Source organism: Microtus oregoni, unplaced genomic scaffold (genome assembly GCF_018167655.1).
Source record: "Microtus oregoni isolate MIOR12 unplaced genomic scaffold, Mior012 000049F_ref0000343, whole genome shotgun sequence".
Classification (NCBI taxonomy): Eukaryota; Metazoa; Chordata; class Mammalia; order Rodentia; family Cricetidae; genus Microtus; species Microtus oregoni.
Window position 1 is genome coordinate 3,113,617 of NW_024543223.1, and position 27,857 is coordinate 3,141,473.

At 51.7% G+C, this 27,857-nt stretch overlaps 1 protein-coding gene across 3 annotated transcripts; it reads right to left on the minus strand.

The window, feature by feature from the left end:
• Positions 1–1,221: 1,221 nt before the first annotated feature.
• Positions 1,222–27,131, minus strand: LOC121436540 (C-terminal-binding protein 1). Of its 3 annotated transcripts, XM_041636538.1 has the most exons (10): positions 26,798–27,128; positions 21,272–21,464; positions 18,731–18,885; positions 12,932–13,076; positions 10,695–10,901; positions 4,369–4,583; positions 3,886–4,016; positions 3,104–3,231; positions 2,627–2,744; positions 1,222–2,181 (listed from the first exon to the last, which is right to left on the minus strand). In XM_041636538.1, exons 2-10 carry the CDS (start codon positions 21,276–21,278, stop codon positions 1,995–1,997), a joined length of 1,293 nt encoding a protein of 430 aa, XP_041492472.1. In that variant the 5' UTR covers positions 21,279–21,464; positions 26,798–27,128; the 3' UTR covers positions 1,222–1,994. The 3 variants fall into 3 exon arrangements, with proteins under 3 accessions (XP_041492472.1, XP_041492471.1, XP_041492470.1); XM_041636537.1 differs by lacking the exon at positions 21,272–21,464 and having other exon boundaries at positions 1,222–2,178; positions 26,798–27,131; XM_041636536.1 differs by lacking the exon at positions 21,272–21,464 and having other exon boundaries at positions 26,798–27,130.
• Positions 27,132–27,857: the final 726 nt, after the last annotated feature.

Consider the following 27,857-nt stretch of genomic DNA (forward strand, 5'->3'; position numbering starts at 1 on the left):
ATGCCCAAACTCTGCCCTGGGCCTGAAGAGCAGCCTCTCACTCCTGCTCCAGGGGCTCAGCTCTGCTCCTGTTGCCACAGGGCCCTTGCATGCCCTACCATTTGGGTATCTTGGCCCAGTCTTTCTAGAACAGGTGTTACCAAAGGGCCTAAATACAAATCAACTCAGTTTTTGCCCCATGACTTGTGCTTTTTGATTCTACTTGAACAAACTACCGTCTCTGACAGTCATTCTGTAGCTTCACCCACCGAAAGGTGAAGCTCTTTGATTTGTTCCCCTGCTCACGAGTGGGTACATGTGTCTGCAGGTGGAGAGGACAGGGCAGGATGTTGGTCACCTTCTTCCATCACTTTCTACCTTGCTCTCACAGAACAGGAAGCTCCCTGTTTTGGCTAGGCTTGCTTGTCAGCAAGTTCCCCAGCTCCACCTGTCCCTTCAATGCTGGGGCCACAGGCACATGCAGCCATGCCTGGCTTTTCACATGGTGGTGATTTAAACACAAGCCCTTGTGCTTGCAGAGCAAGTACTTACACTGAGCCACCTCCCCGGCCGCCACCTGCTTCTACCACGTCCTAATCGACATTATCCCTTATAAATCTGGCCCCTTAAGAACACAGCTGATCCCTGGGAATGCTGAACTTGTTCACTCTACAGTTCTACATACAAGGCGTGTCTCTAGCTTCAACATTTCAGCATCCACACAGGCAGTGTCTCTTTGGTTGTCCCAGGCTGGACGAATGGTGCTATGCTCAGACTCTTTCAGGAATCACTCTGTCAAATCAGTTCAGTGGATCAGAGGCCACACCTGAAGATAGTGTAGTGGAGGAGACCGGAAGCAGAACTGTAAATGCCTGGTGCTCTGCCTGTGTGCTAAGTCTTCTTTTTAGTAATAATTTTCTGTTGCCATTTCCTTTGTGAGTTTGTCTAAAATGTCAGGACAAGTGCTGCCGGCCCAGGAGTTTGGGCAGAAGAAGTGGTCAGAGCTGTGCAACCCCTACCCAGTCCTCCCTGCAAGTTAGGGTGGCCTCCCCAACTCAGGGCCCTGTTCCCTGAAGACAGTGGGGACTGCAGCCCAACTTGCTGCTGCCCTCTTCTGGGTCTCCCCAGGACTGCTTGCCTGTTCCACAGAAGCCAAGCCAGGCCCTGGAGGTCATGATAGGCAGGACCAGAGGGACCTGACAGTGCTCCTAGATGAAGCCACTAAAGCGGTACCAGGCATGCTTGCTCTTTCTGGGGTCTTTATTTCTTTAAAATAATTCATACAAATGGTTACAGTCACAAACATGATTTTAACCAAAATATTGCTAGCCTACCACATCAGCAGGACGGCACCACGCAGGCAAGGGTCTGCAACCCCTGCCTACCCAGGACAGACACGGATGGTCCTGAGCACACTGGGCACTGCAAACACTCCTCTGAGCCACTCGCAATGCCGTCTTCATTTGGAACAAAGGGGTTCATGCCAAAATTAGGAAGAACAGCTTTTGTTGTTTTTCTAAATTATTCTAAAAATAAGACAAGCAGGTAGAAAAACAATGCACTGTGTGGCATAAAAAGAAAAACGGGAAGGATTCATTGTCCTGAGAAGTGTGCCGACGGCCACATTCCGGGCACGTTCCAACGTAGAAAAGGAAAAATAATCTCAAACTGACTTGCTGAATGCTCCCTCAGGTTTTCTTTTTGTGGACAGCTAAGCAAACAAATCCTTTGTAATGTTCTAAAAACTGTACACAGACAAGAACATTCGTGATAGAATTAGCTACTAACTTCTTTTGCTTAACGAGGAACGCAAAGGACACAGGACAGTGAGCCAGCCCACAGGACGGGACAACTACAATCGACTTGGGGACGTGCTTCCTCTTGCCCCGCCTGGTGCACGCCCGGGTCAGTCTCTGGAGCGCCAAGGCCCACACTGGATGCCACCTCTGCACACTTGGGTCCAAGGGCACGCGGCGCCCTCCACCAGGCGCCAAGGCTGGAGAGCTCCTCACAGGCTACAACTGGTCACTCGTATGGTCTCTATCCGCCTCAGGCTTGACAGTCTGGCCAGGAGAAGGAGCGTGCGGTGGGTGGGCCACGGGCGGGAGGCCGTGGGACAGGGACATGGCGCTGGGAACAATACCTTCCACAGCAGCTGGGATGCCAGTAGGGGCCACACTCACCACACCTGGAGGGTACCTGCTGGGAGAGGAGGGCAGACATGTGAGGTCATCTATGGAGCACCCACCTGCTACACACAGCCCTTTTGCATGGGGCATCAGTGACCCCTGAGGTCCAGAAAGATTGGGAACAGTGAACACTTGGTGAGTGCTGGGCAGTATCCCTACCTGGCTTCTCACTTACAAAGTCTTCCCCAAGCCCCATTCCCTGTCTCCTTAGTATTCTCTGCCCCAACAATAGTTCTGCCCAGTACTCCTGTCTAGGAGGTTCCTAAGGCCAACCCTCTTGATATCCTTCCAAAAAGCTCAGGGAAGTGGACTGCACCATCCAGCTCAATCCTCTCCAGTCACAGGGGCCTACATAAGGGTATCCCCAGCCATATCACAGCTCACTACATTACCTACAGCCAAGGTCCAGGTTTAAGCCTCACTGTCCTGGAGGCTGTCCTCTGCCCCTGCCTGCTCACCTGTAGGCAGCCCCATTGAGTTCAGGGTGCACCACAGCAGGGTCCATGCTGGCCCAGTGGGTGGCAGCTGTCAGGTGGTCCTTGTTGACACAGTTTTTCAAGCTATCTGGGATCCGGCCTGGGAGGTTGGGAGGTACACCAGAGAGAGACGACAGCAATTTGGGTTAAAACTGCTGCCTCTGTAGAGGCCAGAAGGCAGGCACACAGTCACCCAGAGCCCTGGATTACTCCCTGTGAACACCACAGGGCTCTGTCCACCTAACAACTCAGCTCCCAACTTGGAGACCCCAGCCTTGCACATGCGCCCTCAGCTCACAAGCAGCTGACAGCACTCAGCCTGGCAGGTCTTCATGCATGAAAATGATACATGTGCTACCCAACTTCACCCCAAGGGATGCCCAGTAAGAGACAACCAAGTGCCACCTCCCCTGAACTGGCATAAAACAGACTTGTCAGTCTGAGAGCAAAGCCACCCACCTGTAATGGCTCGCCGGATTTCCCGGGCTGCCTCCTCTCGCATCTCAATGGAGGCCTGCTCACTGTACCATGCAGCATGAGGGGTGCAGATGAGGTTGGGTGCATCCTTTAAGGGTCCCTGGCTAAAACTGAGGACAGCACATACCCAGTCAGAGAGGTCTGAGCACCCATGTCTGGGGAGGTGCAGAAGGTAGCCAGTCCTGAGATCTGAGGGCCCCTGACCTGATCCCAGGCATCTGTGAATGTGGAGCTGCAGGACTTTCAAACCTACCCCAAGGTCTTAACAATAAGGGTAGAGGGTCTTCCAAGCCTTAGGGGAGAAGCCATGATGGGGTATTACACAGCCCTGCCCAGCAGAACAAACCCTAGGACTGTGGGCTCTCAGACACAGACTCTTACTGCTAGCTCTTCCAATGGCTAATCATTCAATTGGTTACCCCAAGATAGGTTTTGTCAACTGCTGGAGCCCCAGAAAGTCTGTCCCAACAGGACTAAAGACTACATGCTAAGCCAAATTAGCCCTGGCCCCATGGTCTCCAGAGGATGGTGGCTATGGGACCATCACAGACATCAAGAGACAAACTGAGAACCAAGTCAAGTCCTAAGCCTACCCCATAACTGTGGCCAAGGTGAGATAGAATCTTGAGGTTCTTGTTCCCACCTGAGAACAGAGAGTAAACCCTCCCCAAACCCAGCCAGCAAAAGGCCAGAGCTGAAGGACAGCCTCCAAATCCTAGTCAGCAGGCTGGTGGGCATAGTCCATCTTGGGGCTCAGGGGGCACCTGAAGGGCTCTGATTCATGCACGTCCAGCGCTGCGCCACGGATCCGCCCTTCCTTCAGGGCCTGGGCCAGAGCCTTCTCATCCACCAGGCCACCACGGGCCGTGTTCACCAGGAAGGCTCCTTGTCTCATCTGAGAAGACAGACAGGATGACCATGTGAGTGAATGGCATTGGAGCTTCTCACTGGAGTGGCATACCCACAGCAAATCTCACTTCCCACCCACCTGGAGCTGACCTACTACAGATCAGTTCTGGGAGAGAGTCTGGGCCAGGGTGGGCAGTGGTACCAGCAGGTACACTCTGGACTATCAATGGAATAAGACAGACCCAGGTATCTAATGCTGTTGCTGTCTTGACCAAAGGTTCACTGCCTTCTGGGGAAGAAGGGGTACATCCTGAGGGAAGAGTGGGAGCCACCCTATAAGGAAGGGACAACATCGCTCTGGAGGAGAAGGGAGGAGGGTGGAGGACGCCGCAGCGCACCTGCTTGACAGTGAAGTCATTGATGAGGTGGTGGTTGTGCTCATTGAGGCCGCAGTGAAGGGTCACACAGTCACTGTGGAAGAGCAGGTCCTGCAGTGTGCTCACACGCTGCAGCCCCAGGGCCCGCTCGATGCCATCGGATAGGTACGGGTCATAGAAGAGGACGTTGAAGCCAAAAGCCTTTGCCCGCAGTGCCACCGCCTGGCCCACACGACCTACAGAGTCAAGATGAAGTGAGACATGCATCCTGAGGCCTTGAAGCCGCCTCACAGCCGGGATTCAAGGGCCTCAAACACAACTTTGCCAGTCTGCCAAAGTTTTACCAGATCCCTGAGGCCTCCATCACAAACACTCAGCCAAGGTGCCTGCTCCCAGGCACCACAATCAAGGGATGGGAGCTAGCTGCCACTCTCCAGCAGCCTGCCATTGATCAGTTCTACTCACTGCTCTGGAAAGCCAATACATAATCAGCTTGGTCCCCTCCCTTGGTCACTGGGTCACTTATCAGACGTCCTTGGAATCTCAATTCTGATCACAAACCGTATATGTGGGGACCATTCTGGACAACACTCTTCCTAGAGATTCATATACCATTGACTCTAGCAGCACAGGACTGATGAAACAGCCCAGCGGTTAGGAGGGCCTGCTGCTCTCGCAGAGGAGCTGAGCTCTGTTCTCAACATCCATGTCAGGAGCTCAGGACCACCTTTAACTCCAACCTCTGGCCTCTGTAGGCACCTGCACTCACATGAACATACCCCCTACACATACACACATACACACTAATAGAAATAAATCTTGAAAGGAAAAAAAACCCCAAGAACCTAGCAATAAAGAGGTACACTGCACACAGTACATCTGCCACCTTTCTGGCACAACTCCACAGATGTACACCCTATGCCTTCTGAGGCAGGCCTGGCTCTGGAATGGGAGCCACAGCCTAAGGGTCATGGAATGCAGACATCAACTGATGTTGGATACAGAGAGAGCACAGACAGCACAGGCTGCCAGTAGGAGAATGCTAGGGACATAGTCTCTCCTGCAGCATCCATCAATACCTGCCAGGAAAAGAGCATTGAGGAGTCAGACATACTGGCAGGACATGGGCACAACTTTAAAGAGAGTACCACAGAAATTATAACAGAATAAAGAAAAACAAGCAGATCCACAGACAACCCAGATGGTGGGATTAGCTGGAAGGACTTCCGATCGCTGCTGAGAACATGTGTCATAGGCACATGTGATAAATTTGAGAGGACAATGAACTCCAGCAGAGAAAGTGTCCTCTACAAAAGACCTGGACACACATTTTGAGCTGGAAAAGCTGTACCTGCAGTAAAGAGCCCATCAGAAGGTCTGACACCAAAGACAGAACAATGGCCAACAGAAATGACCCTAATTAAAGCAGAAAGGAAACTGAATTTTTAGAAAGCCTTTTAAAGAACAAAAGGCACAATTGAGTTTGGGAAAGCGGAGAAAAGATGTGCCATAACAACGTTTAGTTAGAGAAAGCTGTATGATAACATTTAACAGGCCAGATAACCATAGAGACCACAATAAAGGACGGAGCTCTACCCCACTGTGGTCTAGCCTATAAAGCACTGGTCATCACTAATGCCAAAAGGACAAGAACAAAGAGTGGGAGCAAGTGAAACATGCTAAAGGAGAGAGCAGAGTGCTGGGAAATGCCCGGAGAACCTGCAAACCAGAATTCTGGGAAGTGCAAAGACCAAGTGTGTTTCTGAACACCACAGGGAATTAGAACACATAAATTATAACAGTCGTCATACCAAACACCTGGTCAGAGGGGTGATGCCTAGGTTCTACCACCAGCATGGGGGAAGTACATTAACAAGCTGAACAAGCTCTATGCAAATGTTATGTATTGATAACTACAGAACACTGCTAAGAGAAATCAAAACATGAAATAATAGCGTGATGTATGTCTTGAGGACATGTGTGTGATTTTCAGAGGCCAGTGTCCCAAAACACTCAAGGACTAAACAAAACACAAACCAGTGAGCTGATTCTAAAGAAGAACTATCAGAAGTGAATGACATGGCTACGTGTGGTGGCACACGCCTTTAGTCCTGGCATTTGGGAGGCAGAGGCAGGCAGACCTCTGTGAGTTCAGGGTCAACCTGGTCTATAGAGCAAGTTCCTGGACAGCCAGAACACCACAGAGAAACACTGTCTTGCAACACCATCACCAAAAAAAGGAAAAGAAAAGAAATGAATGACAAACAAGGTTTCACCAGAAAGTAAGGTCTCTTGACCCACAGCAAAGTGTGCCTGCTACTGAGTAAGGGACACTGTTATAGATCAAAGAGAATTGGAAAGAGGAAACACAACTTTGTTCAAGGATACACTGTGGATGCCAATTGGAGCATTCTCAACTTGATTATTATAAAAAAGACAGAGAGAAGGGGAGGGGAGCGGACGGGAGGGGAAGGGAGGAGAGGAGAGGAGGGTATTTCTGAACTGACAGATACTACTTGGAAGTTAGGAAGCAAAAGAGCTAAAATCCGAAACTTTTCAATCTCTCTAAAGAAGATGAGATCTGCTATGGTGGTTTGAATGATGGCTCCCATAGGCTCATGTATTTGAATTGGTCCCTAGTTGGTAGAACTGTTTGGGAAGGATTAGGAGGTGTGGCCTTGTTGGAGGAGGTATATCACTGAAGGTGGAGCTTTGAGATTTCAAAAGTCCACACAACTCCCAGCTATCATGCTCATACCTAGCTGTGTTCTCATATTCTCCCTCTCTCTCTCTCTCTCTCTCTCTCTCTCTGCCTTGTGCTTATGGATCAAATGTAAGCTCTCAGCTACTTCTCTAGCACTATGTCTGCCTGCCTGTTACCATGTTCCTTACCGTAATGGTCATGGACGCAACCTCCTAGAACCATGAGCCTTCAAATTAAAGACTTCATCTTACAAGTTGCCTTGGTCATGGTGTTTTGTCACAGCCATAGAAAAGTAACTAAGACATCTGCCATAATATTTTTAGAGAGCAACAAAACAAAGAAGTAGCTCAGGACCAAAGCCCCCAAGACTCAGCATCTTGTTACTCCATGTGTCCTGCAACACAAACACCAATACATGGCTCTAAAAAACCAGCTCACTAAGAAAAACGAGGAGGAGACTGAAGAATGTGCAAACCTTTTAGCCAAAAGAGTAAAGGAAGCCAAAGAAAACCACCAGGAGCAAACTGCCAAGAGATGTAGGCTGTCCTTGCTGAGAGCTTCTACTTCTAAGACTGAGTGAGTCCAGCTGGACCAACAGTCAGGGAGCCTGCATGAAACTGACATAGGCCCTCTGCATGTGTGTGACAACTGTGTAGTTTGGTCTCTCGGAAAGGCTTCTCACAGTGAGAGCAGGACCTCTCCAGGTGCTTAGCTGGTTTTTGGTAACCTGTTTCCCATGCTGGATTACCTGGCCCCACCTCGACCCACAGGGACAGTCTTGGTCCTGCCTCAACTTGATGCGCCATGCTTTGTGCAAGCCCATGGGAATCTTGTTCCTTTCTGAATGGAGATGGAGGAGGAGCAGATGGGGACAGGGGTAGATGGAAAAGGGGAGGGGACAGGAAGTGAGGAGGGAGGGGAAACTGGTTGGTATGTAAAATAAATAAAAAAAAAAAAAGAGTGACAAGCTGGGCAGTTGTGCCACATGACTTTAATCCTAGCACTCAGGGGACAGAGGCAGGCGCATTTCAGTGAGTTCAAGACCAGCCTGGTCTACAAAGTGAGTTACAGAACAGCCAGTGCTACACAAAGAAACACTGTCTCGCAAAACAAAAACCAATCAAACAAAAAAATCCTGTATTCACCTTAGCCAGATTATGGAGGGAGAATTATGTGGCAAATTGTTGCCACTAAAACCACTGAGCCCTGAGAATTTATTGTTATTGTGGAAAGACACAAACTTATTTGCCTATGTTTCTGGCATAGTATACTCAGCACTGAGCAAAGTGTATGATCCAGGTGGTCTGAGACCTGTAAAATCCGAACTATGAAGCTTCTAGAAAGCAGACTCCTCATGTTTTTCTTTTGGCTAAAAGCTGAAGCAGACAGAGACTACTTAAGACACAGGAAACAACTTACAAGTAATAAACTGGATTTCTTCAGAACCAGAATCTGTCCTCACCACAGATACTAAGTGGGCACCAGGGTGTCAATATACTTGTCTGACGAGGCCCTGAGATAGAACACAGATGGAATCTTGCAGATCCACACCAAGACAAACCAAAGAGAACATGACGGGCACCATACTTCAGAACACAGGCGAAAAGTTCTCTAACGGCCAGGCATTCCGGCAAGAAAGGCACTCAGACACTTTAGCTGTCGGAGAGGTGAAATAAAAACACAAGGGGTAGCACTAGTGCTGACATTAGTGCCAGCAAAGTTCAAAACTCCAGTTAGCCAGCTGACAAGTGCCAAAGCCACACACCTGCTTGAAGAATGCCGTGGTGGCCTTCTGCCATCTCTGTAAAGTCACTTCACTTCTGCTTAAATCAAAGAAAAGAGTCCCATGCACAAAGAGACATGTCTAAACTTGCTCACAGCAGTTGTCTAAACAGATCAACAGAATCCTGCTCAACAGTAAGAGTCCTGAGCAGGACAGACGTGTGCAGAAGCGAAGGAGCACAGACCTAGGGCCCTGCCCTGTGGGTTTATTTCAGCTGGACTGAGGAACCTAGCAAGCTGTGCCAGAGGGAGCGCAAAGACAGCAGGCAGGAAACAGTACAGGGCTGTCCCACACAGAAATACATTCCATACTCTGTGAAAGGAGTAAATTTTGTTTCAGTTGTAAGAGGGCAAGAAGGAGAGAGGCAGAAGCCTATGGATGGAGAGGCCAACAGCCATAGGAAAGTAGTTGGCATGTTCATTATAAAAGCAAAAGTTACAGCCCACATTGCCTGTGCACCCTCACTGATGAGCCAAGAACTCACCACCATATTCCACACAGAGGTAGACTCAACAGGTTGTAGAAGAGAAGAGCAGAGATATAGGTTCACTAGGGGCACATACCCATCTCCCTTCTAGAGGGAGGCCACAATGTGTGGAAGCTAGCCTCAGACCTGTTCTGTAGTGGGTAGACAGCAAGTACATACAAATAGGAGGTCCTTAAGGTAGAGGGTGCAATAACTCAGGAGCCCTTGTTGTACCCCGAGGGGACAAAATTCACCTTCCTTGCTTGTTAGACTGTACACTCATACACAAGTATGCTCACATGTATAGCCCTGTCTCTCTCTGTAATCTACATTATCCATATGGAATACATGTTACCATCCATGTATCCTAAGCTCTAGGGAGCTCTGGGCTGGCTACAGGGAACAACTAGACACAGCAGAGAGGACAGCAGTGTAGGCCAGGTAGTCAGTGGCAGACATGTGATACACTGGACAAACAGGGTACAAAAGGGACACATGGCTCAGTCCCCAAACACAAAAATGACAAAAGCAGAGGCAGAGCCACTCGACTGCTGGAGGACAAGACCTGAGGGTGGGGGTGCCCTGACCACCCAGACCTGCCCAGTGACACCCTTCACCCCCTCACTCCCCCCATGCTTATCTTTCTTCCATCCTTCAACACATCTTGGCGCTAGGACCCTGAGGTAGGAGGTGCTATCTTGTCCTATACACCGGATGGGGGTGGTGGTGGCATACAGTGTCATAGAGCACCAAATAGCCCTGCTGTGCATGTTCATTAGGACACCAACAACCATATCCCAGGCCCACCTCCTTCTGGAACTGCGGTGACCTACACACACTTCCCATCTCTTGCTGCTGGCAGTAGGATTGAGGCAAGAGTACAGCGCAGCCAGGGTCAACCAAGGGTAGGCAAGGGTGACAAGAGAGCTCTCAAAGGTGGAACTCTAGCACAACTTACTTTGCCATCTCTGTGGTACACATAACAGACAGATACCCACAAAAAGGTGATGGCTGTGAGAACAAGCCAGGGAGCATAGGAACCAACTACTATCTTAGCAGGGCAGAAACAGGCTACTCCAGAGCTGTGGGGAATGAGTGTGTATGTAACCATGTTTGTATAGAGGATGCACGTATCTGTGTCCATGTGGACACCATGTCTGTTGGATCCACATGTGGCACATGTTATCACCAATGCGTGATGTTCACTTGTGCTCTTACCTGACCTCCATGGATGTGAGAAGACGCCTGTGAAAGACACAGACTAGTTTCTCTAGCCCTGCCCAGGACTAATTATCCTATGCCCTCAACACACCCAGCAAGTCAAGGGTCTTTATGGAGTAGGAGGGTGGCAGATGGGCAAAGACTATTTGTGCTGAGTCACAGTGGCCACGCACCTAGTCCAATGATGCCCAAGGTCTCTCCACGGATCCTGGCAGCTCCTGAAGCCACCTCTCGAATCTGCTCTACACTCTGGACCCGAGTGCCTTCCCGAAGTGCTTGATGCAGCCAGGTAGTTCGTCGGTACAGGTTCAGGATGTGGCACAGGGTGGAGTCTGCTGTCTCTTCCACAGATGCTGCAGGCACATTGCACACTGCGATGCCTACAAGATATGTGAAGGCACATGTTCTAGGCCCACAGCCTCCTGTCATCCACAGTCAGAGGTGCTGCCGTCAGAGCATACCCTCAGGGTGGTGCTTCAGCAGTAACATGTCAGAAAACATGCCCCACAACCACCTAGGAGACTACATGTCATTGGGCTGTCCTGCATGATGTATGGGATTCCCCTCTGTATGCTGTCAATGTTTTATTATCACTGGTTAATAAAGAAGCTGCTTTGGCCTGTGGCATGGCAGAATAGAGCTAGGCAGGAAAACCAAACTGAATGTTGGGAGAAAGAAGGCAGAGTAAGGGAAATGCCATGTAGCTGCCAAAGAAGACTGACGCCCCTGAACCTTACCGGTAAACCACAACCCTCATGGTAAAATATAAAATAATAGTAATGGGTTAATTTAAGATTTAAGAGTTAGTTAATAAGAAGCCTTAGCTATTGTCCAAGTAGTGTTGTAATTAATACAGTTTCTGTGTAATTATTTCGGGTCTGGGCAGCTGGGAATGAACGAGCAGTCTCCACTTACACCTACTCTTGCAGAACACTGATGTGGCAGCTACCAAGCAAACAGGACAGGGGGCAGGCAAATGCTGTCTTGATCATTTCCAGCCTGAGTTATCTGGGCAGGCAGGTGGTAGAAAAGAAGCCAATGCTACTAATGCCCAATTCTTCCCCATCTGGATCATGGGACACACAACCTTCCTGAGCAGCCATGGCTCTACTAGCGAAGGGCCAGAGCCAAGGTACATCCTGGAGCTGGCTGGCCCCTCCCTATTGACACTACACAAATAACACCTTCCAGTTCCCTGGGGCTTCCCAGGCCAAGCATGCCCTGGCTACATGGCTCCACGATTCTTACTGTCCTGGGAGCAAGTCAGATGAAGCTTTCTCTCCCCTAGCCATGGCCTCCCAATTTACCCAAGGGCCCATGTCCAGGCACTAAACTGATGGTCTATGCTGCCTTGGGCTGCCCTTAGCCCTTGTCCCCAAGGAGGACCCCATCATCCCAGCCGTGAGCTGATCCTCCACAGTGGCCTTAGTTCCAACTCTACTTCCCATCCCAGCAGCATGCTTCTGCCCATACTTCCCACTGAAGTGTGAGGACAGAATTGTTTTGGAAACTATCCTATAAATTAAAGGTATCTGACACCACAAAGAGGAATCAAGACAGGACCCATGCACCCTCCAGAAATGACTCCCTTGAAATAAAACAAGGATTCAGGGAGCAATAGCATGTAGCCTTGAGATACAGAAACAAAACTGATCCCCCAAGAAGGTATAGACGGTAAGACCTGCCCCACTTTCCACAGCTGGGTCTAAAGGAACCAAACTTGGCCCACCATTAGGCCATCCCTATCTGAAAAGAGGAGCCTGTGAATTCTAGGGACTACAGTGGGACCTTGTCCAGGAAGGGGCAGACCAGTCACCAAGGTTTCAGCCCCCGTGGATTTCCAGGACAACATGAGCCAACAGAACAAGACTGACTTTCCCACCATACTACTGCAGTCCTCAGTTGCCCTGTGGTTCTTGGACAGGTTAGCTCCTGCCTCCTCTGCAGCTGTAAGGGGCAGAGTAGCAGAACGATGTCAACAACACACTGTAGAGGGCAGCCTTGCTTTGTCAGTGGGCCACTAGCACAGAACACAAGCTACTCTAGAATGGCAAAGTATGGTTATGCTTTCAATATAAATAGACTTGTGTACAAGTGTCCACTTTGAGCCACGTTGCTTCATATGTATACCTGCATGGTTTCAGAACGCATTCCATTTTCTGCTGTCTTAGGAAGACAGCAATGACTCCCTGACTGGCCCTGTTTCAACCCAATCCCTAGGGCCTGGTAGGCTGGTGAGAGCACAGGGAGTTGCAGCCACATCCTGTGCTACCCACCACAGCCTGCACTACCCACAGCCCAAATCACCTTCAATTCAAGGAGCAGTCCCGGCTCTACTGATTGCCCAATAGAGCCTGAAGGTTAAGTGAGACATCTTGGTCAATGGAAACGGGGACTTCAGAGCTCCTACCTAGATCCCCAGCTGACTTGATGTCAATGTTGTCAAACCCGCTGCCAATTCGGACGATGATTCTGAGAGCTTTGAATTTCTCCAGATCTTCTCTGGTCAGTGTGATGGTGTGGTACATCAGGGCGCCCACAGCCTCATTCAGTACCTGCATTGAGGGAAAACAGGCTGCTTACTAAGCCCCTAGGGACCACCAAATGTACCCAAAAAGGCTGAGCAGCCAGCCTCCAAATGAAAGGAATGGGAGGCAGAGAGAACAAGGGAAGAGACGGGGAGCACAATGCAGGGGCAGCTGTGTTCTCTCAATTGTCTCAGACAGCAGCATGCTACAGCAGAGCCTCAGCAGAGGCTGTGGGTAGTGTCTAAGGGCAAAGACTAGCAGCAGCATCTGCAAGCAACCAGCCTCCATAAAACTATGGAGCCCACTCCACACCAGTCTCTACGGAGTACAGAGGACCCAAGTAACAAACATATCCAGAGGCATTTGTCGACTGGGAGTGGGCAGGGCCAGCCTCTAAGAGGGCACCACATCCAGTGAGCAACTCTACTACCTGTCCTCTTTTACACTGGTACTTCCTGCTGATCTGGTTGGCTGTGGAGCCAGGGTATCTTCCTGGGGTGGAGACTGCTCCACATGCGAAGGCTGATGCAGCCTCCTTCTATCATAGCTACACAAGCTCCATAGCCAGATGCATGACCCAGCATGCAGACAACTGTCACTGAGGCAGAAAGGCCTTCGCCTGTCACAAAGAGCCACAAGGGTGGAGACAGTAGCCTTTCCACTCATTTTGGGCCCAGGGGCCATCTAAACTACATGAAGAAGAAACAGCCAGATGCTGAGGGAAGATGGTTAGAGTCTGGAATGCTGGGCCGAGCGGCCTCTAGAGTACACACGCTCAGGGCCAGAACTGATGGATGCCCTTAGTTTTGAGGGAATCAGGGTCACATATACTACTTAGACATGTGTGGAAAAAATGGGTACCCATTTGCCAGTGGAGAGTCATGGAGAGCCCAAGTGGGAAAGAGTGAATGGGGAATGGTCAGCTGACAGCACAGGGAGTGGGGAGTGAGGAGATTTAGGGGAGTCCTTGACAGCATTTTGCCATATGGACTTCAGATGGACAATCATGAGGACAGGAGGACTGAACAGCTGGGTAGAACAGGTGAGGCTGGGGGACATAGGGACCAACCCCATACAAACAATTGTTTGCTGAGGCCCATGGCAGGTATAGCAGTGCAGACCAAAAGTGACAGATCTCAGGGTAGTATTAGAATGAGTCTGTAGTTAGGGACAGATTTAACATGGGTCCCTCACTATGTTTGAAAAGGGTTGGTTGTGGACAGGACAGAACCATAGCCTACAGGCCTATGTTGTATGTCAACATGTGTATGTGAACAGCCAACTGGTTTCTTACCCTTAGCACTTAAACATGAGAGTAATGTCTTTCAAAAGCATGTTTTCAATGTACCGCAAATGTGCCAACAGAGAAGGGAGAGAGCAAAGCATCCGACCTTTCACTGCACTAAGTCTTCCAGAAGCCAGTGTGCTTATGTCCTTGAGCTAAGTTCCTACAAGTGGAGGGTCTTCTGAGGCTCTAGACCCTGTTGTTCAATTGCCAACGGACTTCCTCATGTCACCACTGAGCTTTCTACAAATAAACCACAGCCTACTGTCCATCCACTGCTTGTGCTTGAATTTGCCTTCCTGGGTACAATCTACCTATGTTTCTCTGTGAAATTTTTTCATGTTTTTTTTTTATTTGTTTGTTTGTTATCTTGGTTTGAAGTTACTTGGCTGCAGAACAAAAGCATACTAGGAGTGGGCTTGCTAGGTAGTGGGTGAACCAGACAGAGTTCTACAGCCCCGGTCACCACCAACAGCTGTTCTGTTGGCCACAGGTCTACCCCCAACCCCGTCCCTCTCCTACACTCCCTTTAGTGTTTCCAGGGAAGTCTGGGAGGGCTGCTGATAGGCCTGTCTCCAAGAGTCCTCTCTGCAAGCAGCCACTCACATGTCCCCATTCACCAGCTGTGTGACCACGTTAGTGACCTGACTCTAGGGTACTTGGTGTCCTCAATGCCAGACCCGGAACGACATGGGCCCTAGATGTTCATGGCAGGCATAGCATATGATGAGTGACTGGTGCAAACGGGCCATGAGTGTACCAGTGGTAGCACGTTCTGAATGGAGCTCACGCTCCAACCGCAGTGAGGTTTCGTGGTCAGGGCAACAGTGGGCTCACTGTGCTAACCTCCCTGAGAAAACACTGGATGGTTTTATCGCCTGGTGTGCACAGAACAGCTACCATGTGACACTGTAGCTCCTCCCACCTCACCATCATGCCTGACATTTTTCTGCTGACGTAAGGCACATACAGGCAAAGCAGACACTGGCTGAAACCTCTGTACACTATCCAACTCCACAGACACCAGGTAGCTTTGCAGCTGTTCTTCTCCACAGAGGGAAGTGGTATCCAGGCTTTCTACTGTGCCAGTGATTGATCATCTGGCCACCTGGTGGTGAACTGTGGGTTTTCAGGGGGCCACAGAGAGGCTTGCTGAAGTGGTTTATATAAGCAGTTCTTCTCTGACCAGCTTTCTGCAAAGATCTCCTTTTCCTGCTGACTGGGAAAGCCTGAAGGTCTTACATGTATCCTGGGGCCAGGGCCCAAAGAGCAGTGCCCACTTGACCTCACTGAAATTTTCCCACAGTTTACTTTCCTGAGTCATTTGAGCATGCCCACAGACTCCTTTCTAAAGCAGTATGTCTTTTGTGTGTAAGAAAAGAACCCCCTCCGCTCTTCCAACTGGAACACCATCCCAGCCTGTAACTGGTTTACCAGCACTTTGTCCATATACCTGAAGGCCACACCCATCCCTGGGTCTTCTGCTCTGTCCCATCAAGGTACTAACAATGGGTCTCTGAATCTCAGCATACTCTCAAAGGGGGACCTGTTGACCCATGGCAATGGACTCCTGCACACAGTGAAACCCCCTCCTCTCAACCTTTGTCCTGGTTCCAGGTGTGTCTGCAACACGAGCCCAAGGTCAGTGCATTAGCAGCCTGCTGGCCACGAGAGACACTTCTGCCCACTTGCTCCTTGTACATCTTAATTGTAAGGGGCCGTCCTCTGGCCTGGGATGTTCTGCACCCATGAGTCATGAAGCGTCATTCTCCCATCTCCAGTGGGGACTTCCTGCTGCCCTAAGTCCTCACTCGGCACATGATGGGAGCAGTGTCCCTGGGTTCCTCCTCGGCACATGCAGCCCTGGGCTGAAGGTCATTTGCCTGAGAAATTGTACAGCACCCAGCCAGGGGTGTTCTGAAATTCCTGCCACAAGTGACTTTCCCACACCTAGTGGGCATCTCCTAGCCCCTCTCAGAGTCCTCCTGGGTCCATGGCAGAAGAGCCAGGGTCTCTGGGAAGTTTTCTTCATCACGTTCTTCCTTGCTAGTGTAACATTCTCATTTGCAATTTAGACAGTGACACACACAGCCAGTTGTGACAACTTCTTGTTCTGAAAGGACAATTCCCACGTAGCAATGATACGTAAGACAGTTATTTCCTCTCCACACCTAGAGACAGGTGTCCCATATGTTTGGTTACATCTTCATAGTCATTTGGGCACATGATCCCTGTCTTGTGACTGTGCCATTCCCAGTATATGGCTTCCCTCTTATGGTACACGGTACCTACCCAAGGCTTCAGCCATCATCTCCAATTTCCAGCCAGCAGAAAGAGGGAAGGTGACTTCCCTCAGTGATATGCGCCCAAGGTGCTGTGTGCCTGTGGGTCATCCCATTCCTGAGCCAGGCAGGATCTGAGGTAGGATACAATCTGCACAGCTGTACCACCCAAGGGCACTGGGTGATTGCCCAGTGTGGGCTACAGTGAATCAAGCTGCCATACCTTCAGGTAGAGATGACAGTGAGAACGCATGTCATGTCTGCGAAGACTAAGCCCAAGCATGGCTGGTAGAACGATGAAAGGTTGTGTAATAATACAGAGTGCACAAACTGCCAGGGTTGTGCCTCACTGACATACTGTTTCCTACTGTTCAGGGGAAATCTTCCACCATTGGCATCTAGTTCCTTCTGAGTTCTAGGTTCTGTTAACTTGCCCACTCCTCGCTCCTTCCCTCTGAGTTCTAGGTTCTGGTAACTTGCCCACTCCTCACTCCTTCTCTCTGAGTTCTAGGTTCTGGTAACTTGCCCACTCCTCGCTCCTTCTCTCTGAGTTCTAGGTTCTGGTAACTTGCCCACTCCTCGCTCCTTCCCTCTGAGTTCTAGGTTCTGGTAACTTGCCCACTCCTCGCTCCTTCCCTCTGAGTTCTAGGTTCTGGTAACTTGCCCACTCCTCACTCCTTCCCTCTGAGTTCTAGGTTCTGGTAACTTGCCCACTCCTCGCTCCTTCCCTCTGAGTTCTAGGTTCTGGTAACTTGCCCACTCCTCACTCCTTCTCTCTGAGTTCTAGGTTCTGTTAACTTGCCCACTCCTCGCTCCTTCTGAGTTCTAGGTTCTGTTACCTTGCCCACTCCTCGCTCCTTCCCTCTGAGTTCTAGGTTCTGTTAACTTGCCCACTCCTCGCTCCTTCTCTCTGAGTTCTAGGTTCTGGTAACTTGCCCACTCCTCGCTCCTTCCCTCTGAGTTCTAGATTCTGTTAACTTGCCCACTCCTCGCTCCATTCTCCTCCCATTCCCCACTCTCCTCACAACACATCAGAATCAGGTCTTCTGATCTCTTCCTGCCTATTATTATGTCCTCTGTTTTTTCTATTGCTCCCCCATACCTACTACAAGACCGTCACTATGGCACTGTCTCCTAGCTGAAGGCAGCCCACCCCACAGTCAGACGAAGGCTGCTGCTGATGAGAAGCTCTCAGCCTTGCCTCCTTGTATCTGAGTATCTGTGTGGAAGTGACAAGTTCCCAAAGACTACAGACACACACTGAGGCCAGGCTGGAAGGACTGTCCCAGATGACTCTGTAGCCACTGAGGAGCAGGGCTGTAGGTCCACGGTATGCTAATGCCATGCCTGGCACACTTACAAGGCTGGGTACTAAGCTAGGTGAAGGTTCATGCAGATATGGGTGTCACTGCCCTCTGGGTCTGAGACAATACCTGCAATGGGCCAACAGGCCCACCTTTTGAGACCATGGTGCCACCGAGAGCAGAGCTCACCACTCCTCCCAGGGGAGCAAATCTCCAGGCTAGTCAACCAGACCATCTACAAGAGCAGATGCCAGGTCCCTCGTGGCAAAATCCCTGACTGGTTCTACCCCTGAAGGCTTATTAGGTTTGCTGTAAAAAATGCTTTTCAAGCTGTCTTCAGTGTGAAGTCTGACTTGGCTAGGACACAAGCAGAAACCAGGTGAGCATACTCCAGGTAACAGAGGAACTCAACTGAAGTAAGTAAACATCAATCACAGAAGCTGCTTAGAGCGACTAACACCTGACAACAAGCTCTAGGCAGGTACTGTGGATAAAGATATTGTGACTTTCTGTACTGCAGGGAGCATCCAGCATAATCACTGGCAGAAGCCCATAGTTCCACTTCTTCTAATGAACTGGCTGTGATGTAAGAAACCAAGAAAATACAGAGTAAGCCCATCTCTACCGCCTGACAAGGCCAGGCACAGTGACAGGTCACACAAGACTAGGTGACTTAGACCTAGTGTGGCCAGAGGCCCAGGAGCATGACGAGTGTTGTGTGCTGACTCAGACTGCAGCCTGAGGTGGCAAGGCCCATGCTCTGGAGCACCCCCTACTCCCCCATGAAACTTGGCCAATTTGTGACCCTACCTTCTCATGGATCTCCTGTGTAGACTGTGCATCACAGAAGGCCACTGTGGCCACATCCTTCAGGATGGGCATCTCCACTGTGCAGTCCCGGCCATCCAGCAGCGCCACCAAGGGCCGGGGGTGCATGGGCCCATTCATGATGGGAGGTCGGACGCCTGCAAGAAAGGAGCAGACCACTTAATGCCCTCAGCAGCTCTAATCTGTGACCTGAGGACTGTGCTACCCACTAGAGCTGAAGAGATCAGCCCTGAGAACTTGCTGTACTCAGCATCTGGTTACATGGGACTTTGTAAAATGCAAATTAACGCTGTGAAGAAGGAAATGGAGTTTGTGATAGCTCACTGATGACTGAGTGGACTCAGACCATCAATCCCTCAAGAGCACACGACCTGAGATCCTTGCAGACCCTAGTGGGGCTGTGGGGAACAAGAGAACTGGGAGCCGTAGGCTATCTTGTCAACACAGAAATGTACAGGTCACAAAAGGATGGGATTTGGGAAAGAGCCTGGTCACTTTTTGTTGCTTAAAGTCACTAATTGTGACTGCCCAGAACCCCAGAACCCCAGAGAGAAACCACAGGGATTTTAGCATGTGACCCAACCTGATATCATTCCTAGTGATAGATTTCAAAAGCCAAAAATCTGTGACAGTAAAAAAAGGCTACCCACTGTAGAGCCCACCTCCCAGATCAAAGTGAGAAAGAACCTTAGGCCTGGAGTGCAACTTAAAAGAGCACTTGCCCAGTGGGTGTAAGGCCCTGAGTTTGTTTCCTAGTTACACCAAAGCCTTCACAGATACGGCATCTGCTTGCTCCCAACACAGCCTAGACTAGACCCCACTTGGGGCCAAGTGCAGTTCCAGGGGCTTCACAGGTACACAGCCGACACAGTAGTCCCAGGTACTGTCTGGCCACCTTGGGCAGGGCAGCAGACACCTCATGGTGACCAAAGGTAGCTCCGCAGTAGCACGCAGCACCAGGCAGGGCCTTGTCTGGCCCCAGGGCCTCCTAAAGAGTTGGCCAGGAGAATGGACCATGGAGAAGGCACAGTCGGGAGTGGAGGACAAGAAATATGTCACCATCCAGTCTCCCACTGAGCAGGCCAGAGGCAGCCCTGCAACAGCTGCTGGCGAGCAGCAGCCCACAGAGTTCACAGTCACTCTTCCTGCCTCCAGGTGCAGAGGCTGCCCCAAGCTGCCAGTGCCAACGACGTGCCTCGGAGAGCCCATGTCACAGAAAGGCAATGTCCTAGGAACTGTCACATCCATGTACAGCAGGGCTAGTGGACAATCACTCTGCGTGTTTCCAGGTCTAGAACTGGATACCTGGGCTGTGACACCAGTCTCACTGACCGCCAAGAAATAATGGAGCTGCCTTCTAGACAACATTAAGCCCAAGGACTCCAGCTGAGGAATAGAGGTGTTGCTATACACAGCCCTTCCCCAGTATCAATGTGCATATAAAAAGACAGCTCTACCTCTCTATGACTTCATAAGCAGTAAAAGGAAAAGACCTGATGAACCCAGACTTCAAGGTCACAGGCTTGGCATTTGCATACTCCCTTCCTTGACCCCTATGGATCACATCCTTAGCTACCAGTCACCAGACAGCAGTGGCGGACAAACAGCAACAATTCACCTGTCCTTCAACTTGGACTTGCAAAGTGGCTTTTCTCACATGAAAGTATTACTTTCTGTAGAGGTGATGGACTTACTGCTATTTGAGAAGTGTTGATAAACATCTCCCTTTCTCATCCCCCAGCCTGAACACCACATTCTGTAAGAATACGGTGAGCAATGCCCATGTCCACAAATCCTCTAAGGCTACAAAGCAAGTCCTCAGAACACAGCCTGAACCTACTGCCTAGGAAGTCTATACCTCATCGAGGACCCGCTCAGCTGATGGAAACTCTACTCTTTCACCTATAAACAACTCCTTAAGGAGGACCTACGGATGTGGGTGTGGCTAGACTTGGGTCTAAAGGATGGGTATGATACCCAAAGATTCATGTGGAAGGACAGAAGAGCAAGCCCTCTAAAATCCAGTGGGCTTGTCAACGGTGCCCCCTCTTCATTCACAGAGTTGCTCCAGCTAGGCTCCTCCCAGACAAACCCATGCAGGAGGCAGACAGATCTAGTAACTGGACCCCTGCTACACAGGAACACTAGTCCAGGGCTGAACTCACTTAAGAGCCTTTCCCAGACATAAGACAGAAAAGACAAGAAACCCCTGCTGAGCCTACCTCAGGATCTCAGGTCTGCATCGGGACATGCACAACCTCAGAATTGACCCTCAAGCTCCTTCAGGGAAGACCTGGCTTCAGCACCCACTTCCTTACCCTCGGGACACTTTCTGACAGAAGACAACCCCTAGCATAGCAGCTGAGGACCGCTGACCAAGGCAGCCTGCAAACACCAAGCACATCCTTCAGGAATCCCATAGTCCTCAGACGTAGGTCAGCCTGCCTAGCTTATGGCAGCGCAGCCCATGTCCCTCCTGTAGTTCCTTTGCAGAGATGGCTTCACTTGGCAACCCCTACCAACCTGACATTGCTTAATTGGGGCAGGGTTTCCACGACCATGAATTCGCCTGTCCAAAGCTTTTTGTCTTCAGAATCCCCAGGCCGAACCGCGTTCTGTCACGGAGCCTCATCCCACGTCTTATTGTCTCCAACCAAAGCTCTCAGGCTTCTGCTCCACAGCAGCCACTGAAGCCTGCGTCGGGTTCAAAGTCTTACTAAAAATCAAACACAAGAGACAAGTTAAAATGCCATCAACGGCCGGCTAAAACTCAGACTCCAGGAAACTCCATGGAGTGAAGCTGTATGCTACATCCTTAGCTCTGTGCAGCTGCAGCTGCAGAAGACCAACTGGACAGCAAGGCTCTCACTGAGTTTGTGATTCCAGGCTGGGGCAAGCCCCCAAGTCATCTATGTGGACCTAGGAACCGCACTGCAGTTGGCTGCCCCAACAGACTTCTGCTCAGCCCATTCTCCACAGTGGAAGGTAAAAGCAGCCAACATCAGGTACAGGACCTTGAAACTGCAGAGAGGGGCTACCAGCTTTCCTGGGAAGCTCTCCTTTATGTTTACATTTCCTAATACTCGAGGCTGTTCTAACCATGTCCCAACATGGATCTTTTAACAAGGCTTTCAGGCAAGCTTGCCAGGTGCTGGCTTTCTAGCACTCTACCCAACTTCCTGTATGTCCCTGCTCCAAGTGTCCCTGCACCAGGAATGATTCACCTGCAAGTGCTGCCCAGACGCTCTGGAAATGTAGGCCATGACACCCAAACACATAATGGCAGGCCTGTAGCCCAGAAACTTAGGGTATTACAGGTGAGCACAAAAGCCCAACCTCTGAAGTGTGTCACTAAGCAGCCAAAGCCCTGGCCCCTGGCCCTAGCATCCACACAGGGACCAACCCTCAGCTTAGGTGGACATCAGGCTGGCTAGGATGAGCCTAGCCTTGACACCCTTCAACATCACAAGAGACAAGAGCACTTGTCAGCCCAGACTCTGGAAGCTCATCCAGAAAGTCCACACGTGGCCACAATCCAAGGCAGATTGGGGCTTCAGAACCCAGCACCCAATGTATTTGGGGAATAGCTCCTTCCAGAAGGCTCACAAACTTTTTTCCCAGCTCTTTTGTGAGTTCCCAGCACCCGTGCCCAGTGCTGGTTTCCAGAAGAGCCCAGCCTTGAGGAGCAGCACAGACAATGCGGAACCAGTCAGTAAAGCAGCAACAATGCCCTTGAGTCACAGTCCTGCCAGTGCCAGGCACCTGCCACAGGCCCAATCCTTCCCTTAGTCGGTGCCATGATAGCCTTTCCCAGTAGAGGGCGCTAAGGTGCCACTGCAGAAGCAAAGGACCTGAAGTCATCATAATGCTGGGAACTCTGACAGATTTGTGGCAAGGAGTGTTTGTCCCTTGCATGAGCCACTGTCATCTGCAATAGCAAAAGCAGCAGCCATCTGAGCCATGGGGGCTCAGGGACCATGTCTCAAAGAACTAACCAGCAAAAATCCTCCCGGAATGGCCAGCACTTCTCAACTAGGATCAGATCCCTCGTATCCTTCAGCCACCCCATCCTCTCTGCTCCCCCTTCCCCAGACAGGATTTCTCTGTGTAACAGCCCTATCTGTCCTGGAACTAACTCTTGTAGACCAGGCTGGACTTGAACTCACTAAGCCCCGCCTGCCTCTGCCTCCCAAGGGCTGGAATTAAAGGCGTGTGCCACCACCACCCAGCACACCCCCATCCTCTTTAAAGGTACTCTGGGAAGGGATTCTGCAGCAACGAGGGGGGGGGGGCAGAGTCTCCTCCTACCTCTAGGCACAGATTCTTCTGGGGTACAAGGCCAGCTCTACTCCCCAGCAGCCCTCTCTGGGAACAAAGCTGTCCTATGGGCTGGTCCCTACCCAATTCTGAAGGCCAGAGGCCAGAGCCTGGCCACTCAGATCAGGTGGAGGCAGACGCTGGAAGTGCCTACTGTCTGGCAAGAACAGAGCTGGAAAGTAAGAGCAACATGCCAAAGGCACTGCCAAAGGCAAGGGTAAAGCACAGCGGGACAATGGGATGGCTCGGAGGGAAGGTGACTGTGAGAAACAGGCGTGCTCACAGCCAGCTGTGACTTACACCACACATCAGGGAGGCACAAAATAGAAACCATGATAAGAGGCATGGATTTGCCACCAAGATTATTCATTTTCAGTAACATTGGTCAATTTTGTGTGTCTGTGTGTCTGTCTGCCTGTGTGTGTTACAACAGATACTGCAGGTCTTGACCCCTGAGAACACCTGCCCATTTCAAAGTCAGTTGGGAACACTATCCTCACTGGAAGAGCATGGGCCGTGTGTGATGTTCCAGATTATTAGGGCTGCCTCCCTCCATGCCCTTCTTATCCTTCCAGTGCTGTAGGGACGTCTGACTTTGTAGAGGACACAGAAGTCATGAGCCCTAAAGAAGGCTCCACTGGAGACTTGTCTCTGGACAAAGCAGCCCTGTGTGTATCTCCACTGGAGACAGTGGCAGGAAGAGCACCACAGCCATAGAGAACTAACAGAAGGGACAGCAATGCCTGGGAGGGGTAGAGATCTTTCTGGGTCCCCACTATCTAGGCCTTCCTGTGGGCTACAAAACCTACACCCCTGACCCATACAATATCACTCCAAGCCTGGTAGATTTTCTTTTCCTTGAATCACGCAGGCAGTGCAGCCCTGTCTAAAATTCTTCAAGCTCTGACACTGCCTATAGAACACAGGTCTGATGCTAACTAGAGGTCATGAAAAGACCAAGGACTTCACAGCAGTTAAGTCAGGCAAGGCTGACAAGAGGCCATGCTATAAAACTTTATAGGAAATGGTCATGTCTTCTGAAGGTGCCACCCCAGTCCACAGAAGGGCTCTGGAAGGACGGTGCGTGTCTGTGGCCATGGACCTCAGTGCCTGAGGGAGAAGGTGCTGCAGCTGCTGCAGGACTGCTCAGAGACTACGGAGACTGCGTGTGTCTACCCCACAGGACTGTGAGGATACAGATGCAGACACTGGTGCTGGTAAACTTTCAAGTGGCTGGACACAACCAACCCAACATACACTTTCATGCTGGACACACAACCAACCCAGCATACGCTTTCATGCTGGACACACAACCAACCCAACATACGCTTTCATGCTGGACACACAACCAACCCAACATACACTTTCATGCTGGACACACAACCAACCCAACATACGCTGCTACTTCTCTTATGCAGCAGCTTACACCCCAGGACCCGGAGGCAGTCCACCCTACCCAGCACCACGCAGGCCAAGTCCTTTCCTGCCACCAGCAGGATGAAAACTAGTGTAAAGGTACTGCCATGGAGCAGAGACTCAGGACATTTCCGCTTCACACGCCATGCCAAGGAGCCACAGGGCCACCAGGTAACATGGTCGGCTCTGCCCCAAGAGGGTCCTCAGCAGTACGTAGTTCTAAAGATGAATGTTCGCAGAAGCCTCTTGCCAGGTCACACTGCAGGGCACGCACCACTCTAGTTCAAAAGGCAGGCAGGAAACAGCTGGGGACCAAAGACCTGATCCTACCTGAAACCCTGGGGGGGGGGGGGGGGGGACTGGACCTCTCTGAGCCTGGGGACCATCTGGAGAGACGCTAAGCACACAGCTGAAACTCAACTACAGGCCACAGGTGACAGAAGAGAGGTAAGAGGTCAGAGCAAGAACAGGATATCACTGAGGCCCCACCAAGTCCTCCAATCCACATTACGTACAACTAGCATGGCACGGTGCCCTAAGACATCTGTGGATGCCAGTGGACACACACAGCAGGACCATATCTGAGCAAGCTCCAGAGCAGAGGAAGGGCAGCCTCAAACCACAGCTGCCAGCCTAAATAGTAAGACAAGGAAACACACAGTTCCGGAGAACAGTATCACCCCACACTACTCACGAGGCTGTCCCTGAACTTGGTACATCCCACAGCTGTTACCCCATGTTGCAGATGAAACGCAGAGAGATCACACATGAGTCAGGGCTCATAGTCATGTCCACAGACATCAATCTTCCAAAGATCATGTTGCCCCAGGACTCAAGATGTTGGCCCCACTCTCAAGCATTGGGCCTGAGGCCCTGCATGCCAACTACACTAGGTGGCATCCTGCACACTCCTGTTCCTAATGGGCACACACACTCTGATTCTGGAAATGACAGAGCAGAAACAGTGAGGACACACATACTACCTGGGGAAAAACCGCTCGGTGTCACCTTACTGACACCCTGGCTCACAAGGCCCACCTTTCTGAATACCAACTAAACGTCCCTTTTCCTTCCTAGGAGGCAAATTTGTCCTGGCCAATCCCAAACTCATCAGGACAAGGGTCAAGGCCCTGGGCCAGAAAAGGTTTGACAAGCAAGACCAGGATGAAGGCTGTCTTCCTAATTTCTGGAAGGCAATGGGCTAGGCCTACCCTCCCCATCCACGGGAAATTCTGGCCTACGATCCTATGATTTTGGATGCAGAACAGTTTCCCGCAAACACACACCCATACACACACACCTCCAGGGAGTGACAGCTCTGAAATGGTGCAGTACACCTCCTTGGGGGAGGAGTACCCACCACCAGCCCAGGATGGAGGGCAGGCCTGTAGGCCCTTACCCGGTCACACCCTGAAACAGGCCCACAGGATCTGCGACTTGGCCTTGTCTGATAAGAGGTGCAGTAGGCCACCACAGGGCGCCTCCCTCCTGCCCACAGTTCCGTATTTACTGCTGGCAGCACACACTGCAAGGATTCTTCCTCTACTGTCTTTCAGGCTATGAGGAAAAGGGCAGAGATGGGTCCAGACCGTTTCATTAGTAAGGGAGAAGAGCCAAAGAGAGGGATACCATGGGGTGCTTGGATGGTGGGCAACAGCTCCTCTGGGCTCCGCAACCTCTGGGCCGCCCCGCCCGAAGGTGGGGTCGGCCCCACTGCGCGTGCGCCAGGCTGCGCGGCCAGCGAGCACCACCAAGGAAGGACTGCCCTCCACTGGCAGAACCCCTGTGGTTTAAGGACTTTCACAAATGAATAAAAAACTTATATGGTCCAAGGCCAGGGGCCAAGCTGAGCATCACTAAGTCACTTAGAGCCGTGATGGGCGTGTATGCCCTCAGTGCCACCTCTAGAGAACTGCCCGCTCCCGGATCCGCCAACCCGAGGCCCAGGGGGGATCCACAGGCTCGTCACTCCGGGAACACCTCAGTGCCAGCCGGGTATCCACGCGGAAGGAACCTCGCGGGGCCGCGAGCCAGGAAGGCAGGTCCAGCTAGGTCACAGCCTGGGTCGTAGCACCACAGGCCCCTTTGTCACCTGCACGGGTCGCGGGCGGGCAGGGGACTATAGGGACGCGCACTCAAGTGCAGAAGTTCGCGCATGCGCCCCTCCCCGTGGCCACACCGGGCCCCCCGCTTCCCCCTCCCAGCGCGCTCACCGACCGCGCACGCGCACTCGCACACAAAGCCAGCGCCGCGCGCGCCCGGCCGCCCCGCCCCCGCCCCCCGCCCGCAGCCGGAAATGCGCGCGCGCGGCCTTACCGAGCGGCAGGCCCTTGTTGAGCAAGTGCGAGCTGCCCATTGAAAGGCGCGGGTGGCCGCGGGCCCCGATGAGTCCGGCGTTCTCCGCCGCAGTGAGCCCTGCGCCTGGGGCGGCTTCGGCGCAGTCTGCTGCTCCGCCCGGCCGCCTGCGCCCGGCCGCCGCCGTGCCGAGCCGCCACCGCGCCGCCAGCCGCGCTCCGACCGACGAGCGGGCGGGGATACGCGGCGCGCGCGCGCGGGCGGGGCCTCGGTTGGTCTGCTGTTTGCCGGCAAGGCGGCGCGCTGGACGTACGCGGGCGGCTCAGGGGCCGCGCTGCCCGCCGGCCCGGCGCTCGCCCCCACCCCTCGCGCCCCTCCCAGGCTGGATCCCCTTCCTGGACACGCCCCCAGCTGTTCCCGCCCCGGGCCTCCCCTCCTTTGCGCGTACCGGTACTGCGCCTCTGCCACTCCTTGGCGCGGTGACCCGGGCCTGAGCCAGCGTGGTAGAGCAGCCCATCCGCGTGGGGCGCTACCGGGCTGGTCGCCGCGGCCTCAAGCGGACAGCGGGAGGGACGCATCTGGCCTGAGCACGGCTGGAGCTAGGGCCGCGGACCCAGAAGCTGGACAGCGCCCTAGCCAGGGAAGGTGATCTGGGTAGGAGGCTGACTGTTGCTGGGACTGTCAAGCAAGTGATACCACTTAGCTGTTCAAAAAAGAAAAGAAGAAAAATCACAAAAACAGCCCAAACTGGAGGGTGCTGAAGGCCATCTTACCTACGTGTTTTGAAAATAATCAGATATTTGAGAAAGGTGGGCAGATCCAGTGGCGGATGACAAGGGTCTGGGAGTCTGTTTACAGAACAAAATTCGATCCCTTAACAGACATGGATGGAGAAAAGGATCTAACAGGTGGAGTTCCAAACCCGCTACGGTACTTCTAAATAGACGAAGGGCTGGGGAAAGGCCAGCAGACATACACCTTCCCATAGCCCCCATCCCCATCCTGGACTGCCTCTCCTACTCCGCTCCACTTTTCTTAGGCAGCAGGTAACTCCCTAGAGATCGTCCAAAGGGCTCCTCCC

Coding starts and splice junctions, on each gene's coding strand:
- LOC121436540 (XM_041636536.1), bottom strand. CDS start 26,837: ATGGGCAGCTCGCACTTGCTCAACAAGGGCCTGCCGCTCG. Junction 4,584..10,694: donor CTTGGGCATCATTGGACTAG/GTGCGTGGCCAC, acceptor TTGACTCTGTAG/GTCGTGTGGGCCAGGCGGTG. Junction 2,182..2,626: donor CTCAATGGGGCTGCCTACAG/GTGAGCAGGCAG, acceptor CTCCTCTCCCAG/CAGGTACCCTCCAGGTGTGG.